General features: G+C 47.1%; 2 protein-coding genes across 2 annotated transcripts; one reads left to right on the forward strand and one right to left on the reverse strand.

The window, feature by feature from the left end:
• Window positions 1–2,294: 2,294 nt before the first annotated feature.
• LOC120848078 lies at window positions 2,295–4,649 on the reverse strand (the record flags this gene model as incomplete). Its single annotated transcript, XM_040220008.1, has 1 exon — window positions 2,295–4,649. A coding segment is annotated over exon 1 (2,355 nt), but the record flags the coding sequence as incomplete, so codon positions are not given.
• A 1,644-nt stretch (window positions 4,650–6,293) lies between these two features.
• On the forward strand, window positions 6,294–8,648 carry LOC120848077 (the record flags this gene model as incomplete). Its single annotated transcript, XM_040220007.1, has 1 exon — window positions 6,294–8,648. A coding segment is annotated over exon 1 (2,355 nt), but the record flags the coding sequence as incomplete, so codon positions are not given.
• Window positions 8,649–15,521: the final 6,873 nt, after the last annotated feature.

A 15,521-nucleotide genomic window follows, 5' to 3' on the forward strand; every position in this document is an offset into this window, starting at 1 on the left:
TTGCGTTTTTACGCGCCTCAATCAAAGGGGTGCAAGTAGCATCAGCTATACTAGCTTAAAGCCTCCCACGTATTCTTGACACTTTTAAACTCCGACCGGCCTTCTAGTTCGGCTTCCTCCGGCGTATAAACTTCACAAATTCCCATATGCAGTATGTAATATTCAGCAAAGAGGTTTTGTTTGTTCATTAATTTTGACACATTTCTTTTCACAATATATTTCCCGCGGCAAGTTGTAAGTTGATAACAGCTCATTCTATCTAGTTAGGCGGTACTATTGCTGAAAGTTTTGAGGCAATCAACACTGCCCCTTCCTTTACAATGCGTACACTGCAGTGATTCAACACCACCCGGACCCAAAAATGTATATTTCGCCTTCCTTCGAACCTTTATAAATTAAAAGTGTCTTTTCCCTGGTATGCGCCCATATTGCAAGCAATCACCAAATTTCCTTGCGAAAACGTTGCGGCATCCGCATCATGAGGAACTTCGGCCTCACCCATTTTATGTGCATGTATATGTGAAATAAACAGCAGCATATAAATACCTTCACGAAATGGTGCATCTTGTGGAACTAAACTTAAAAACCTGTCCAGTGATACAGCGTGTCCCCTAATACATGTAAAGAAATGTTGCTTTTTACTGCAAAAATAAAATATACATTGCCAAACGCTGTCCCCGTCCAAATGTAGCGCTACACTTTAAGAAAAAGCGAGCGCCCCCCTATAGTCATCACGCGTTTTGACAGCTGTAACTACCCCACAGGCTTACTTAACTACCCACTGGGCTCGAGCAAGTGAGCGTTACCACCCTGTTGGCAGGTGACAAGCATGGGGTAGTCACGTTTTATAAACTCTTGAATTGAACATTCAAGTGCACGCAGCCGGTCAATAGTAAAAGTCACTTCAAGAATGTCAAAAAGTACTTGAAACTTGTTTTCTTTGTGCGTTGGTTACCATTTATTCAAATTTGAACCGGTCGAAACAGGCCTGTGGCTCAGTTCGCCTAAACTGGCAGAAAACAAACATTGCCAAAGAGTACAGGCAACCTTGGTAGGTACCTACTAAAACCCGAGGCAGATAAAAAGTATCGCGGTTGTCCTTTTTGGTTTCGTCGCGGGTTTTACTTTGTACTGCTAGTAAACAGCTGGCAGCTGGCGTCGTGCTTGAGGAATTTAACCAAATCACTACAAAAGCACAGGAAGCTACGCACAGGCGTGAGTTGACTGGAATGTTCGCCGGACGAGATACTGTTGTCGTCTTTTATTATGCGGTTCAGTAAAGAGCGTGCTCTCATTAGAGGTGTGATCGGTCAGTTCTGTGTGCAGATCAGTTGCAAATGGCCTCCTCGGTTCCGCCGAACTCGCACGCCTGTCACACCCAATTTTTTTTGCTTTCGAGTGTTGTGAAGTATGAAGCATTAAACACCACGACTGAGGCCGGACAGGACGAACGTACACAGATATCTGAGATCATGCCCATGTATTTCAGCATCTCTGTCTTTGGATATATGATTCGACTGCACTGGCTCATTTGGCACATCTCATCGAGCATATTCGATAAAAAATGCTTCAAACAAGTGTGTGTCATCCAAGCTGAAGTACTTTGAAGGGGACTGGGATTTCAGGCCTTTCGGCACGCGTTCCTTTTGCCTATATAAAAGATTCCGAGTAAATTTCCAAAAATAAGGCATTGGCAAGCATACACGTGGTATTTGGTTTACATTTTTTTTTGGACAAGTACTGCTGGAAAAGTTATCAGGTGCAGCGCAGAGAACTATGCTCTCGGCGTTCTATGATGCTTGAGGCCGGTTCAGACACTTGCGTTTGAATGCGTTTGGCAGCGTTGCGTCGAGAACCGAAAGCGAGTCACCGGCACATGAGTACTTCGTATGAAGCGTGGAATCCTATTCAAGGAATCTTCTTGGCATGCAATATAAGCAGCAGGGATGTCATGGTTTCTCGCTGCCGCAATACTGTCAGACGCAGTCAAGCGCAACTTTCTGAACCAGGCTTTAGATAACTTAGCATACGTATTTCACGTTCGGTGCAGGTGAAGGCACGGGCCCGAAAGCGGCAATTCTTGGGAGAAGAGCGTGTTGGTTTTGGTCATGGATGAAGAAAGAATAAAACAATTAAAACAGGGACAACACAACCACATCTTTCAACTAGCAACAGACGACTAAACTTTCAAACAGCGAGCAGCCGACTATACCCAGTAGGAGTAGGGAAAGAAGGGGGAGAGAAGGAAAGGAAAGAAAAGAAACACGAAGTGCAAGTCAGGGTGGTAGGGTTATCTCGGATTTTAAAAATTCAACCTCAGTTTTCGTCAACAGGAGGGAAGGGTTAGACACGTTGTTTTTTGCTGTGGTCATCGCGAATGATTCTATGATTTCCCTGCCGAATCTGCTGTCATGTCCCCCCAGGATTTTTGTGTCATCAAAAAGGGGATGACAACGCAAACATGAACGGGCATGTATGACTATGGGATGATAAGAATCTGGAGAGGCCTTAGAAACTTCATTGTGGTGTTCGCGGAGTCTGTGATTGGTGCATCTGCCGGTCTGTCCTATGTATTGATGGCCGCAGCTCAAGGGGATGGAGTAAACTTTCTTCTCTTTGCATGGAATGAATTTCTTTTCGTGTTTGACGGTGCAGCCAATCGGAATCCGGTTGTTGTTCACTTGTTGACATAGTTGTTTAAGACGCATGCGGCACGAGAAGACGACATTCGTGTCGAACTTTGAAGCAATGGATTTTATCCGGTGGGCTGAATTGTGTACGTAAGGAATGACGGCGAATCGGGCTTTCTTTTTTGTGGATGGTGAGTGGCGATCAGGCCCGCGAATCATCCTTTCCAATACAGATCGGAGAAGGTCGACGGGAAACCCTGCCCTGACGAGCCTCATGTGCTGCAACTTGAAGCTATCTTCTGAAAGATGACAGCAAGACTTCGTGAACGATGAAGAAAACAACGATTTGATGATACCGTGTTTTACCGACTTCGAATGGGCGCTAGAAAACGGTAAGACAGGTTTGGCAGACATTTGTTGAAATGCCCAGCAGAGTCCAGTGGCACTGACATGAAGCCGCAAATCCAGGTACTGAAGACCTTCATTCGATGGTTCTTCTTTCGTGAATGTAAGGCCTGAAGAACAAGCGGAAAAAACCGCTGTAATGCTATCTGGAGAAGTTCGAGCAGGATGAATGATTAGGTAATCGTCTACATATCTGAAAACATGGCAGCCAGGGGTGGAGATGTCCAGTTGTGCTTTTATAGCTCTGTCAACGAATAAAAGGAACAATTCGCTGAGAACAGGGGCGAGACATGAACCGATGCAAACGCCCTTTTTTTGGCGGTAGATCCCTCTTTCATGTTCGACTAAGGTGGACTGGAGATATAGATGAGTCAGGTCCACGAATCCAGAAACGGAGACACCGGAGGAATTCTGAAAATCCACAGCTCCGTGCTCAAAGATGGCGTCGGAGATTGAGGCAAGCAAAGTGGTAGGATCTAGATTGAAATACATGCCTTCTATGTCAAGTGAAAAAATAGAGTGGGGCAAGGAGAAGGAATGTTGGGAACTGATGACAGAGATGAGTTCTATTGAGTTAGACACTCTAAAGGGTTGAGGGAGGTGAATGCAGGACAGATGCTTTTGTAGAAAGAGCCCGAGCTGCTTCTGCCAACAACCCTTCTCTGACACTATACTTCGGAGAGGAACTCCAGTCTTATGTGTTTTTGCAGTGAAGAAAACTGAAAGGTACTGCTTCGCTGGACTACTAATGGCGGTTTTTAAGGACGACAGGTTCAAAGACGAGCAGAGTTGTTTGGCTCTTGACCTGAGGGTCCCAGACGGGCGGGATTTCAGTTTGAGAAAATTCTTTGAAAGGGCGGCGTTCACCTTATCTCCAAAATCTCCTTCCTCTAACACAACAAACACACCCGTCTTATCGGATTCTAACAGCTTTAGGTGTTCTTGACGAAGCTCTTCAACAGCGGCGAGTAGAGGGATCTTGCCTGGCTTGGGGGGTTGGTGGAAGCACACGGCGCGGATGGCGGAGCCGAGAATATCTTGCCTCTGTGGTTCTGGGATGGCGGCGGCGACTTGATGTACTGAGGCGAGTTGGTCAACCTTCTTAGTAGGAAGGTCTGGGGCGAACTTGGGGCCTTTGGAGAGCAATTCTATGGTGTCGGACGAGATAGCAGTGTTGCACAACAGAACAGGCGGTTCCAACTGCTTCTCGTTCAGCTTGCGGCAGGACGCAGTCACTCCAGCAATCACTTCTTTCCATGAAGCTTCAAGGAGGCGAGAAGCGGCGTCGACGATGAACAGGTACGAAGGATGCGAGCGGAAGCCAGGGCCAAACAAGTTCGTCATATGGCTGGGAAGGACCCTCTCCAGAAGGCGGAGCTCTAGGGATATTTCTTTCCTCGATATCTGCATGATGCGGTAGATGGAGCCCCAGGTGTTACAGTGGAATCCAAGGACGGAGGCCACTCCAGGATGAGGGAGGCTCTTGCGTAGGTGCAAACCGAGCGAGCGGAGCCTTAGACGGAGCAAATTCATTCTTGAGATGAAGCAAGCAGCCTCGAAGAAGGAAGCGGGGTTGAATATCGATGGCTCGCAGTTGGGACTGGGACGGTACATGGCTCAGAAAAGTAGGTATGCTTGGGAGAAGAGCGTGTTGGTTTTGGTCATGGATGAAGAAAGAATAAAACAATTAAAACAGGGACAACACAACCACATCTTTCAACTAGCAACAGACAACTAAACTTTCAAACAGCGAGCAGCCGACTATACCCAGTAGGAGTAGGGAAAGAAGGGGGAGAGAAGGAAAGGAAGAAAAGAAACACGAAGTGCAAGTCAGGGTGGTAGGTTTATCTCGGATTTTAAAAATTCAACCTCAGTTTTCGTCAACAGGAGGGAAGGGTTAGACACGTTGTTTTTTGCTGTGGTCATCGCGAATGATTCTATGATTTCCCTGCCGAATCTGCTGTCATGTCCCCCCGGGATTTTTGTGTCATCAAAAAGGGGATGACAACGCAAACACGAACGGGCATGTATGACTATGGGATGATAAGAATCTGTAGAGGCCTTAGAAACTTCATTGTGGTGTTCGCGGAGTCTGTGATTGGTGCATCTGCCGGTCTGTCCCATGTATTGATGGCCGCAGCTCAAGGGGATGGAGTAAACTTTCTTCTCTTTGCATGGAATGAATTTCTTTTCGTGTTTGACGGTGCAGCCAATCGGAATCCGGTTGTTGTTCACTTGTTGACATAGTTGTTTAAGACGCATGCGGCACGAGAAGACGACATTCGTGTCGAACTTTGAAGCAATGGATTTTATCCGGTGGGCTGAATTGTGTACGTAAGGAATGACGGCGAATCGGGCTTTCTTTTTTGTGGATGGTGAGTGGCGATCAGGCCCGCGAATCATCCTTTCCAATACAGATAGGAGAAGGTCGACGGGAAACCCTGCCCTGACGAGCCTCATGTGCTGCAACTTGAAGCTATCTTCTGAAAGATGCCAGCAAGACTTCGTGAAGGATGAAGAAAACAACGATTTGATGATACCGTGTTTTACCGACTTCGAATGGGCGCTAGAAAACGGTAAGACAGGTTTGGCAGACCTTTGTTTAAATGCCCAGCAGAGTCCAGTGGCACTGACATGAAGCCGCAAATCCAGGTACTGAAGACCTTCATTCGATGGTTCTTCTTTCGTGAATGTAAGGCCTGAAGAACAAGCGGAAAAAACCGCTGTAATGCTATCTGGAGAAGTTCGAGCAGGATGAATGATTAGGTAATCGTCTACATATCTGAAAACATGGCAGCCAGGGTTGGAGATGTCCAGTTGTGCTTTTATAGCTCTGTCAACGAATAAAAGGAACAATTCGCTGAGAACAGTGGCGAGACATGAACCGATGCAAACGCCCTTTTTTTGGCGGTAGATCCCTTTTTCATGTTCGACTAAGGTGGACTGGAGATATAGATGAATCAGGTCCACGAATCCAGAAACGGAGACACCGGAGGAATTCTGAAAATCCACAGCTCCGTGCTCAAACCCTACCACCCTGACTTGCACTTCGTGTTTCTTTTCTTTCCTTTCCTTTTCTCCCCCTTCTTTCCCTACTCCTTCTGGGTATAGTCGGCTGCTCGCTGTTTGAAAGTTTAGTCGTCTGTTGCTAGTTGAAAGATGTGGTTGTGTTGTCCCTGTTTTAATTGTTTTATTCTTTCTTCATCCATGACCAAAACCAACACGCTCTTCTCCCAAGCATACCTACTTTTCTGAGCCATGTACCGTCCCAGTCCCAACTGCGAGCCATCGATATTCAACCCCGCTTCCTTCTTCGAGGCTGCTTGCTTCATCTCAAGAATGAATTTGCTCCGTCTAAGGCTCCGCTCGCTCGGTTTGCACCTACGCAAGAGCCTCCCTCATCCTGGAGTGGCCTCCGTCCTTGGATTCCACTGTAACACCTGGGGCTCCATCTACCGCATCATGCAGATATCGAGGAAAGAAATATCCCTAGAGCTCCGCCTTCTGGAGAGGGTCCTTCCCAACCATATGACGAACTTGTTTGGCCCTGGCTTCCGCTCGCATCCTTCGTACCTGTTCATCGTCGACGCCGCTTCTCGCCTCCTTGAAGCTTCATGGAAAGAAGTGATTGCTGGAGTGACTGCGTCCTGCCGCAAGCTGAACGAGAAGCAGTTGGAACCGCCTGTCCTGTTGTGCAACACTGCTATCTCGTCCGACACCATAGAATTGCTCTCCAAAGGCCCCAAGTTCGCCCCAGACCTTCCTACTAAGAAGGTTGACCAACTCGCCTCAGTACATCAAGTCGCCGCCGCCATCCCAGAACCACAGAGGCAAGATTTTCTCGGCTCCGCCATCCGCGCCGTGTGCTTCCACCCACCCCCCAAGCCAGGCAAGATCCCTCTACTCGCCGCTGTTGAAGAGCTTCGTCAAGAACACCTAAAGCTGTTAGAATCCGATAAGACGGGTGTGTTTGTTGTGTTAGAGGAAGGAGATTTTGGAGATAAGGTGAACGCCGCCCTTTCAAAGAATTTTCTCAAACTGAAATCTCGTCCGTCTGGGACCCTCAGGTCAAGAGCCAAACAACTCTGCTCGTCTTTGAACCTGTCGTCCTTAAAAACCGCCATTAGTAGTCCAGCGAAGCAGTACCTTTCAGTTTTCTTCACTGCAAAAACACATAAGACTGGAGTTCCTCTCCGAAGTATAGTGTCAGAGAAGGGTTGTTGGCAGAAGCAGCTCGGGCTCTTTCTACAAAAGCATCTGTCTTGCATTCACCTCCCTCAACCCTTTAGAGTGTCTAACTCAATAGAATTCATCTCTGTCATCAGTTCCCAACATTCCTTCTCCTTGCCCCACTCTATTTTTTCACTTGACATAGAAGACATGTATTTCAATCTAGATCCTACCACTTTGCTTGCCTCAATCTCCGACGCCATCTTTGAGCACGGAGCTGTGGATTTTCAGAATTCCTCCGGTGTCTCCGTTTCTGGATTCGTGGACCTGACTCATCTATATCTCCAGTCCACCTTAGTCGAACATGAAAGAGGGATCTACCGCCAAAAAAAGGGCGTTTGCATCGGTTCATGTCTCGCCCCTGTTCTCAGCGAATTGTTCCTTTTATTCGTTGACAGAGCTATAAAAGCACAACTGGACATCTCCACCCCTGGCTGCCATGTTTTCAGATATGTAGACGATTACCTAATCATTCATCCTGCTCGAACTTCTCCAGATAGCATTACAGCGGTTTTTTCCGCTTGTTCTTCAGGCCTTACATTCACGAAAGAAGAACCATCGAATGAAGGTCTTAAGTACCTGGATTTGCGGCTTCATGTCAGTGCCACTGGACTCTGCTGGGCATTTCAACAAATGTCTGCCAAACCTGTCTTACCGTTTTCTAGCGCCCATTCGAAGTCGGTAAAACACGGTATCATCAAATCGTTGTTTTCTTCATCGTTCACGAAGTCTTGCTGTCATCTTTCAGAAGATAGCTTCAAGTTGCAGCACATGAGGCTCGTCAGGGCAGGGTTTCCCGTCGACCTTCTCCGATCTGTATTGGAAAGGATGATTCGCGGGCCTGATCGCCACTCACCATCCACAAAAAAGAAAGCCCGATTCGCCGTCATTCCTTACGTACACAATTCAGCCCACCGGATAAAATCCATTGCTTCAAAGTTCGACACGAATGTCGTCTTCTCGTGCCGCATGCGTCTTAAACAACTATGTCAACAAGTGAACAACAACCGGATTCCAATTGGCTGCACCGTCAAACACGAAAAGAAATTCATTCCATGCAAAGAGAAGAAAGTTTACTCCATCCCCTTGAGCTGCGGCCATCAATACATAGGACAGACCGGCAGATGCACCAATCACAGACTCCGCGAACACCACAATGAAGTTTCTAAGGCCTCTCCAGATTCTTATCATCCCATAGTCATACATGCCCGTTCGTGTTTGCGTTGTCATCCCATTTTTGATGACACAAAAATCCTGGAGGGACATGACAGCAGATTCGGCAGGGAAATCATAGAATCATTCGCGATGACCACAGCAAAAAACAACGTGTCTAACCCTTCCCTCCTGTTGACGAAAACTGAGGTTGAATTTTTAAAATCCGAGATAACCCTACTACCCTGACTTGCACTTCGTGTTTCTTTTCTTTCCTTTCCTTCTCTCCCCCTTCTTTCCCTACTCCTACTGGGTATAGTCGGCTGCTCGCTGTTTGAAAGTTTAGTCTGTTGCTAGTTGAAAGATGTGGTTGTGTTGTCCCTGTTTTAATTGTTTTATTCTTTCTTCATCCACGGCAATTCTGCACTGTCCTCTTGGCGCGAGCGCGATCGCATAGAACGCATATTTGAAAGACACGCACTTAAGCAGAAACGATTGTAGCGAAAAGAAGAAAACTGCAACAACGCTTCGGAGAGGACCGGTGGACGGGCTTCGCTAGAATCACCGGGACGCCTTTTTCGGAGGTCGATACGGGGCAGAGCAACAAGGCAGAGTACTAGTTTGACGTCCGTGACGTCATGTCCGGTTTTCGTGACATCTGCCTTTACCCTTTACTTCGCGCACTCCTCCGGAGTGTCAAGGAGTATGCCCCCAGCTCGTTCCTCTGAAGTCAACCCACTGATCTGTGAGTCAACCCAAATGTGATAGTTGGACAAAAAGGCCCGTGTCAGTCGTTTGCAAAGCCAGCAAAGCGACGTAGATGGAAAAGAATCTCCGCGGCGCTTTTCGCGGCCTCGGAGATGCAGTAGCGAGCCGACGTTACAAAACTGAGTTTCAACTACGAGTGTCAGCAACATCCACGTAAATACCTATGCACACTCGGACCGGACGCGCGTGTTTGATCGAAGTGCTTCGGGGCCGATCTTTTACGATTACCACTCGATATACTGATATGACACTCGTCAAAGAAAGGTGGGACCGGCATTGCGTAGCTCCCACGAACTGTTATAGTTCGACAGTCACGTCCCGTCGTGTCAGAATAAAAATGGCATACTAATAACAAAGTGTACATACCGTGATGCGAAGGTAATCGATACGACGTTTATTTGAGCTCCATATCACACAAAACAATGAGATGCAATCGATGAGAGTCCCTTTTCGACGACAGCGTTCGTCACTGCTGCCTCGGAGAAAAGGAGATGACAAGGGGAAAAGATTGACCTCTAAATCTAAAATTGAGGTCAGCGATCAAATTATAATACGGGAAGGAACCACAAGAGTCGCGCGGGCGGGTATCCCATCCAGCAAGCCAGCCGGTCGCGGGCACACGGTCTTGGGCAAGGACCGTCGGAGCAACGCTGCGCCGAGTGGATTGCCTGCTAGGCCCAAATTCTGCCGCGCTCGCACGGTCGGTGTCATGGTTGCCGTTGTCGCTTTTCCCGGGGGTTTGTGGATCCAGCGTTCGAGTTTGTCGTGGCCGGTTTCGAGTACTTCCTTCTTTTTTCTTGCTGCTTAAAATTGGGAACCGACGGAAGAGCACGTAGAAAAATAAATGTCCGTTGGTCGTCACGACCAAGTAACTGAACGCTGTTGTAGGTCATGTTGATTTGATCGTAGAAAGACTGCTCCGGAGCTGTTGTCATACGTACATTTTTGGCGCAAGATTGTTCCGTGAATCTGGACTCGGTTCTTTAGCGCATGGCACTGCAACAAAAACACGCCACCACCGCCGCCTCACCCTGCCCCAACACTGGACACAACAACCCGCAACAAGCTCTTCACAAAACGTAAAAAAAAAAAAAAGTTTTGCTTGTCTTCACGTTTCCGGCAGTGACGTCACGGACATCGCTGCCCGGTATCAATTTCCGAAAAAGGCGTCCCAGAATCACCTGGGCGTGCTCAGTGTACTCAACGTGTACTCAACCGCCGCTGAAAAAATTCGGATATGTAAAAAGAGAAAAGAAAATGCATTAGCGTGTTCAGAAAGTTGTGATTGCAGAAAATGGTTTCGATAATTAATACAATTAATTAAACAGGCTTCTGTATACTTGAAGTGTAGGCTAGCGAGAAAACGAAACTGATCAAATCGTGACTTGTATCCACTATTCAAATTTATTTATAACCTGCAGTTCACTTTTGCAATGGGTTACATTAGAGGTACGAGCACTTTCCTAAGAGAAGTAGAGGAAAATAATATATACGGGTAAATCTTGCCGTCTTTTCGTATTTATGCAAGATATGACAGTGGTCACCACCCTAATCGGTCACAGAAAAGACAGCAGTATATAAGCTGGTCGTGTGTATAGGAATGTAGCGTGTCAATATATCATGTTGTACCTTGTGCTGTTTGTGAACGCGTTCATATATAACATCCTATGGTGTCTGTATGTCGCGTATGTGTGAAGAGTGCTGTGGAACACGTTCATGTCTGGCGAAACGCTCAGAGCAAAAACTGTTGTTTTCTTTCTTTTTCTTTTTTTTTTTAGTTTGAGCGCTGTCCCTTAGGTGGCGCGTGTCGCCACCCAATTCAAGGAGTCGCGCATTTATGTGTCTCCTTATTTGAGTGAAAAACATGGAGGCGTTCCACGGCTCCACGGAGCAGCCAGAGCAGCCACAAAGGGTTCGGTTCCCGGCAACGTTGTTCTCGGCCTCTCGTCCGAATGGGATCAGTCCCATAGCCAGTTGAATGGGTGTTCCGTGTGGTGGATAGCGCCAAGTGCGTGCACAGCCGCGATGAGGATTACCAGGGACTTGAAAGTGGATGACGAATGCTAACAGGTGAGCAGTAGAGTTGAACGATCGGAACCGACGCCGCATGAATCGGTGAGGCTTCGCCTCGCCGCTGTCAACCGAAAACGCCAGATCACTTGCGGCAAGCACAGCAAGCAGATTCTCTGTTCAATAAAGACATCATTCCATTTGTCGCTATACGATTCCTTCTTTGAGTGTTTTCTGGCCGCGAAGTAAATGGAGCCGGCCGCGCGAAAGCAGTCGCGGACAAACCCCCTCGAATGCCCGCCTCACATCGTCGCCCCTACTCGTAATAGGTGCGGTGCCGGTGCTTCGAGGCGCGTTTTGAAGTGCTTCAGTGCGCTCGGAAGGCAGCGAACGGGCGCACGCACTTGGAGAATAGTATTTTAGCAAAAAGCAGTCCAACTCGCTAGGTCTTACTCGTATTGCTCCACTGTCGCTTGCCAGCCGCCATGTTGCTTTTGGATGAGTTCACTGTGATTACCCGTTGATTGCGTACCGTGTGACTACCCATGGGGTCGTTAGTATAACTTAGGGAGGTAGCGATATCTGGTGACGGCTTCTTACTACCCCTACGACTACCCTTTTGTTGAAAGTGCAGCAGTGCGGATCAGATGCCAATGTTTCATAACTAGCCTTATTATTCGAAAGTCATAAATGATTCTTGAAAAGTTTCAATAGGAAAATATGGGCCGTTCAGATACCCTTATGACTTTCATTTGTATATATCCGTGGCATCAATTTCCTTATATAGACATTTCCGAAAGCCATATACAACGTTTGAATTGAATAACGAGAACCTCTAAAAAGTTTTCATTTTTTACAAACTGGTTGCGCTATATTTGGGTGCAAGCTGAGCCTTCGGCAATGCAAAGTTTATCTACAGCAAAAAAACACAACATTTTGTGGAGGACAGTTCGTACAAAACGGCGAGTGCGGAAGCACATGTAAAAATAGAACATGTGTTGACATCGTTTCCAACTGAACATGTGCTGTGTTTTGGAGCATGAAGGCACACTTCCTCTAGCTAGCAGCCAACAGCACTTTTACCATCAAATTAGTGTACGGGACACGTGCATCCTAAGCTTGTTGCTACAACATGTACCGTACCAAGGAATTATTGTGCACAACACGACATTGTTAGCGCGAACGCGACGTGGGCGCATTTTCCAATTTGGGTTGTAAATTGTATTAGCGAACACGAAATTTCACCGCCTGCAATATTGACCTGAATTAAATCTTGCCCTAGCAATCATAACGTTGATAACATCCTTTGGTTACAAAACGACAAATTGGAAAAAAACTGGCGATCGCTTGTTGGTGCTAACAGTGACACGCTTTGTACAGTCGGGAGCAAAAGTTTGCGGGGCACGGGAGCGCGTGCCGAAATGCATCGCCGCGCCGTCCGACGGCGCGCCGCCGCATTAAGGCGACACGGTTTGGGCATGCGCACCTTTCGTGCATGCAATCATGTTTCTTTCGCTCGTCTCTTTTCGACGCGCCCCTGATAACAGGAGTCGGCGCCAGGGGCGTGAGTTATCGCTTTGCTGGCTGTCTGCTGCGCGTCTGGTTCAGCCGTCTCAGCCACCGCGCTTTGTCACGGAGCTCGCGTGTGTGTGTATGGAAAGGAGGGGGGGGGGGGGTTAGCCAGGCACCTTGCTACCCAGCGCGGCTGCTGAGTCAGCTGAAGACAACGCGGGGCATGACAGCCAGCGAAACGGCAACTTGCGCCCCTGGCGCCGACTCCGGTTATCAGGAGTGAGTCGGGCAGAAACGAGCGAAAGAGACATGACTGCCAACACGAAGGGCGCGCATGCGCAAAGCGCTACTTTTTAATGCGGTGGCGCGCCGTTGCACGGCGCGGCGATGCATTTCGGCACGCGCTCCCGCGCCCCGCAAACTTTTGCTCCCGACTGTACATGTTTCGTAATTCAGTGATATGAGACATGTGGCACCAAATTTACCAGGGATATGTCCCGTCCTTTAACGGTATTTTTCTAACAGTGTAGAGGAGGCTGGAGGACACGCCACTGCTGAAACTCCACGCCAAAAGTTTCTTTTCTACTAACACCGTCCTGTAAGCAATTGCTTCTGACCATCGATGAGTTTCGTCTCCGAAGATCAAACCTAACTCTCGTTTCTACCGGCACTTGTTTTAAAGACCCTTGTGGCCTCTAAGTGTATGCGCTTATTCTGTGACTTGGCATTTGTTTCGTTCGTTTAGTTGTGTAATGTTTGGGAGTATTAGTGGGCATCTCAGTTTCAAAAATATATTTCGTTCAACTGATTCTGGGATTAACAAATAAATGTGGAACATTTCATACTTATATTTCTTTCCACAAATTCCGTTGCATTAGAAGTGTTTTTAGTACCTTTGATACATGCGTCTTTGTTACTGGCCTCGGCCCGTAAATTTTGTCAGGCCTGAAACTTGCGGCCGTGTCGTTTACTTAGCCTACTCTTTCCTTATGTTAGCCCATGGCTTACGTCATTCATTTGTCGCAACTGACCTTTTATTTTCTAGAGAAGAGCCTCTGACTTTTCAGTGAAGTGTGCGCGAAGAAGTCGGTTTTCATCCATTCGAATTTCAGAATCTCAACTCTGATAATGGCTGGTCAAGTTTCCGTCGCAGCATCAGTTTTTATCATGATGGTCCTGCTTTCGGGATAAGAGTGGCATTTTTTCCTATCATGCGCTTTGTAATGTAATCAAGGAAGTTAAAGCTAAATTTATTTAAACAAGTTAAATTCGAAAGAGAGATTTGTCTTATCGAATTTACCATAAGATATCTGTTACTACTGATAATTTTTTAACATATTGGTTTGTTTCGTTCACGCCTGCTCTTGACGTTGTGAAGTATCAGGAGTGTAAATATTCTAAAAGTATAAAGACCAAGGCTCAGACACGGACATGAAGTAGACAGGACAGCGCTATACGCTGTCCTTCTACTTCATGTCTGTGTCTTTCCCTTGCTCTTCATGATTTCAATATGTTGAACCGACTAGCCCACCTTGATATTTCAATGCAAATATCCGAATTTAGAGCTTAAAATTAATGATCATTGCGCGAATAATTCTATTCAATTTTCTCATTCTTGTATTTGAGTTTTAGAATATAAATGGACTCCTCTTATAATATTAGGCGCATACCCTGGAATTGAATACAAATCAACCGTGCAGCAAGCAGTGTGACTCACTAACCACTTCAATAATGATGATATTCGGGAACATTTAAGGATTAACATGGAAGCTCCTCCACCTCTCTACTCTTTGAGAGAGCAAAAGATGGCGAGGAGCCGACCTCCTCTCCAGCGTTCGATGTGCTTAAGTGGGAAAAAATTGGGAGGCGATTCCACTTGACTCTAAACCTCTCAACGACTATACTTTCTTGTATTCCTCAAAGAAACGAGGCGCTCTAGAACGTCTTCGACGCATTCGACAAAAAGGCGCCAACTACGCATGTGGTCCCGGTGAATTGAAGTATCTTGCGTCACCTACCTCCAGCTCTTCTCACAACAAACAATTCATTGCGCCCAATTCAATAGCCTGGTGTGTTCGTTCTCTAACGCGTCGCTACCCATGGTGCCCAGCGAGAGCCACCGGCTGGGTGACGCACAGGGGCGGCTTTAGAGGGGGGGTCCGAATGTCCTGACCTCCCTTGATTTCTGCATGCGTAAAATTTAGGGTGTGAAACAAGGGTGAGGAGGAAAGGGTTCCTAAACATATAATACGCTGACCAACACCTCACCGCCCCCCCCCCCCCTCAGGAAGTTCCTGCATTCGCCCCTGGTGACGCAGGAGGTCAATTGCTATAAAAAGACTTCAGCGTTATGTAATCCACGCGTAACTAGCCAAGGTGATCCTTCATCTCCGTCTCAATTGTGTCCTTGGCAAGCAAAGCAAATGATCAATAGGGAGACGTTTCGTAGACAATTTGCGCCAGGGCGCAATGTTCTTCGTAACAGGCTACAACATCCGGAACGCCGCTGATAACCCTGGCGGAGTCTGTTGCGAAGAGAGTAGTGAGGGAATGGTGGAAGAGTGCAGACAATCCCTCTAATTTCGCCGCTTGGTGTGCGTGCTAGCTGCCCCTCGGCTATCGTGTTTGGATCGAATATGCACATATGCGTTCTTAAAGGAGAAATTATTTTATCAGCCGATTTTTATTGAGTTATGTGACGTTTGGTACTAACAGCCGGCCGGAACAAAAACGAAAAGCGTTACGCCAAGAAGATCCCACATAAAAATACGTGAGTTCACCGGGAGGAATTGAACTCAAAATCTTGAGATCGCG

The sequence above is a fragment of the Ixodes scapularis genome, unplaced genomic scaffold (genome assembly GCF_016920785.2).
Source record: "Ixodes scapularis isolate PalLabHiFi unplaced genomic scaffold, ASM1692078v2 PGA_scaffold4__175_contigs__length_147842914, whole genome shotgun sequence".
NCBI lineage: Eukaryota > Metazoa > Arthropoda > Arachnida > Ixodida > Ixodidae > Ixodes > Ixodes scapularis.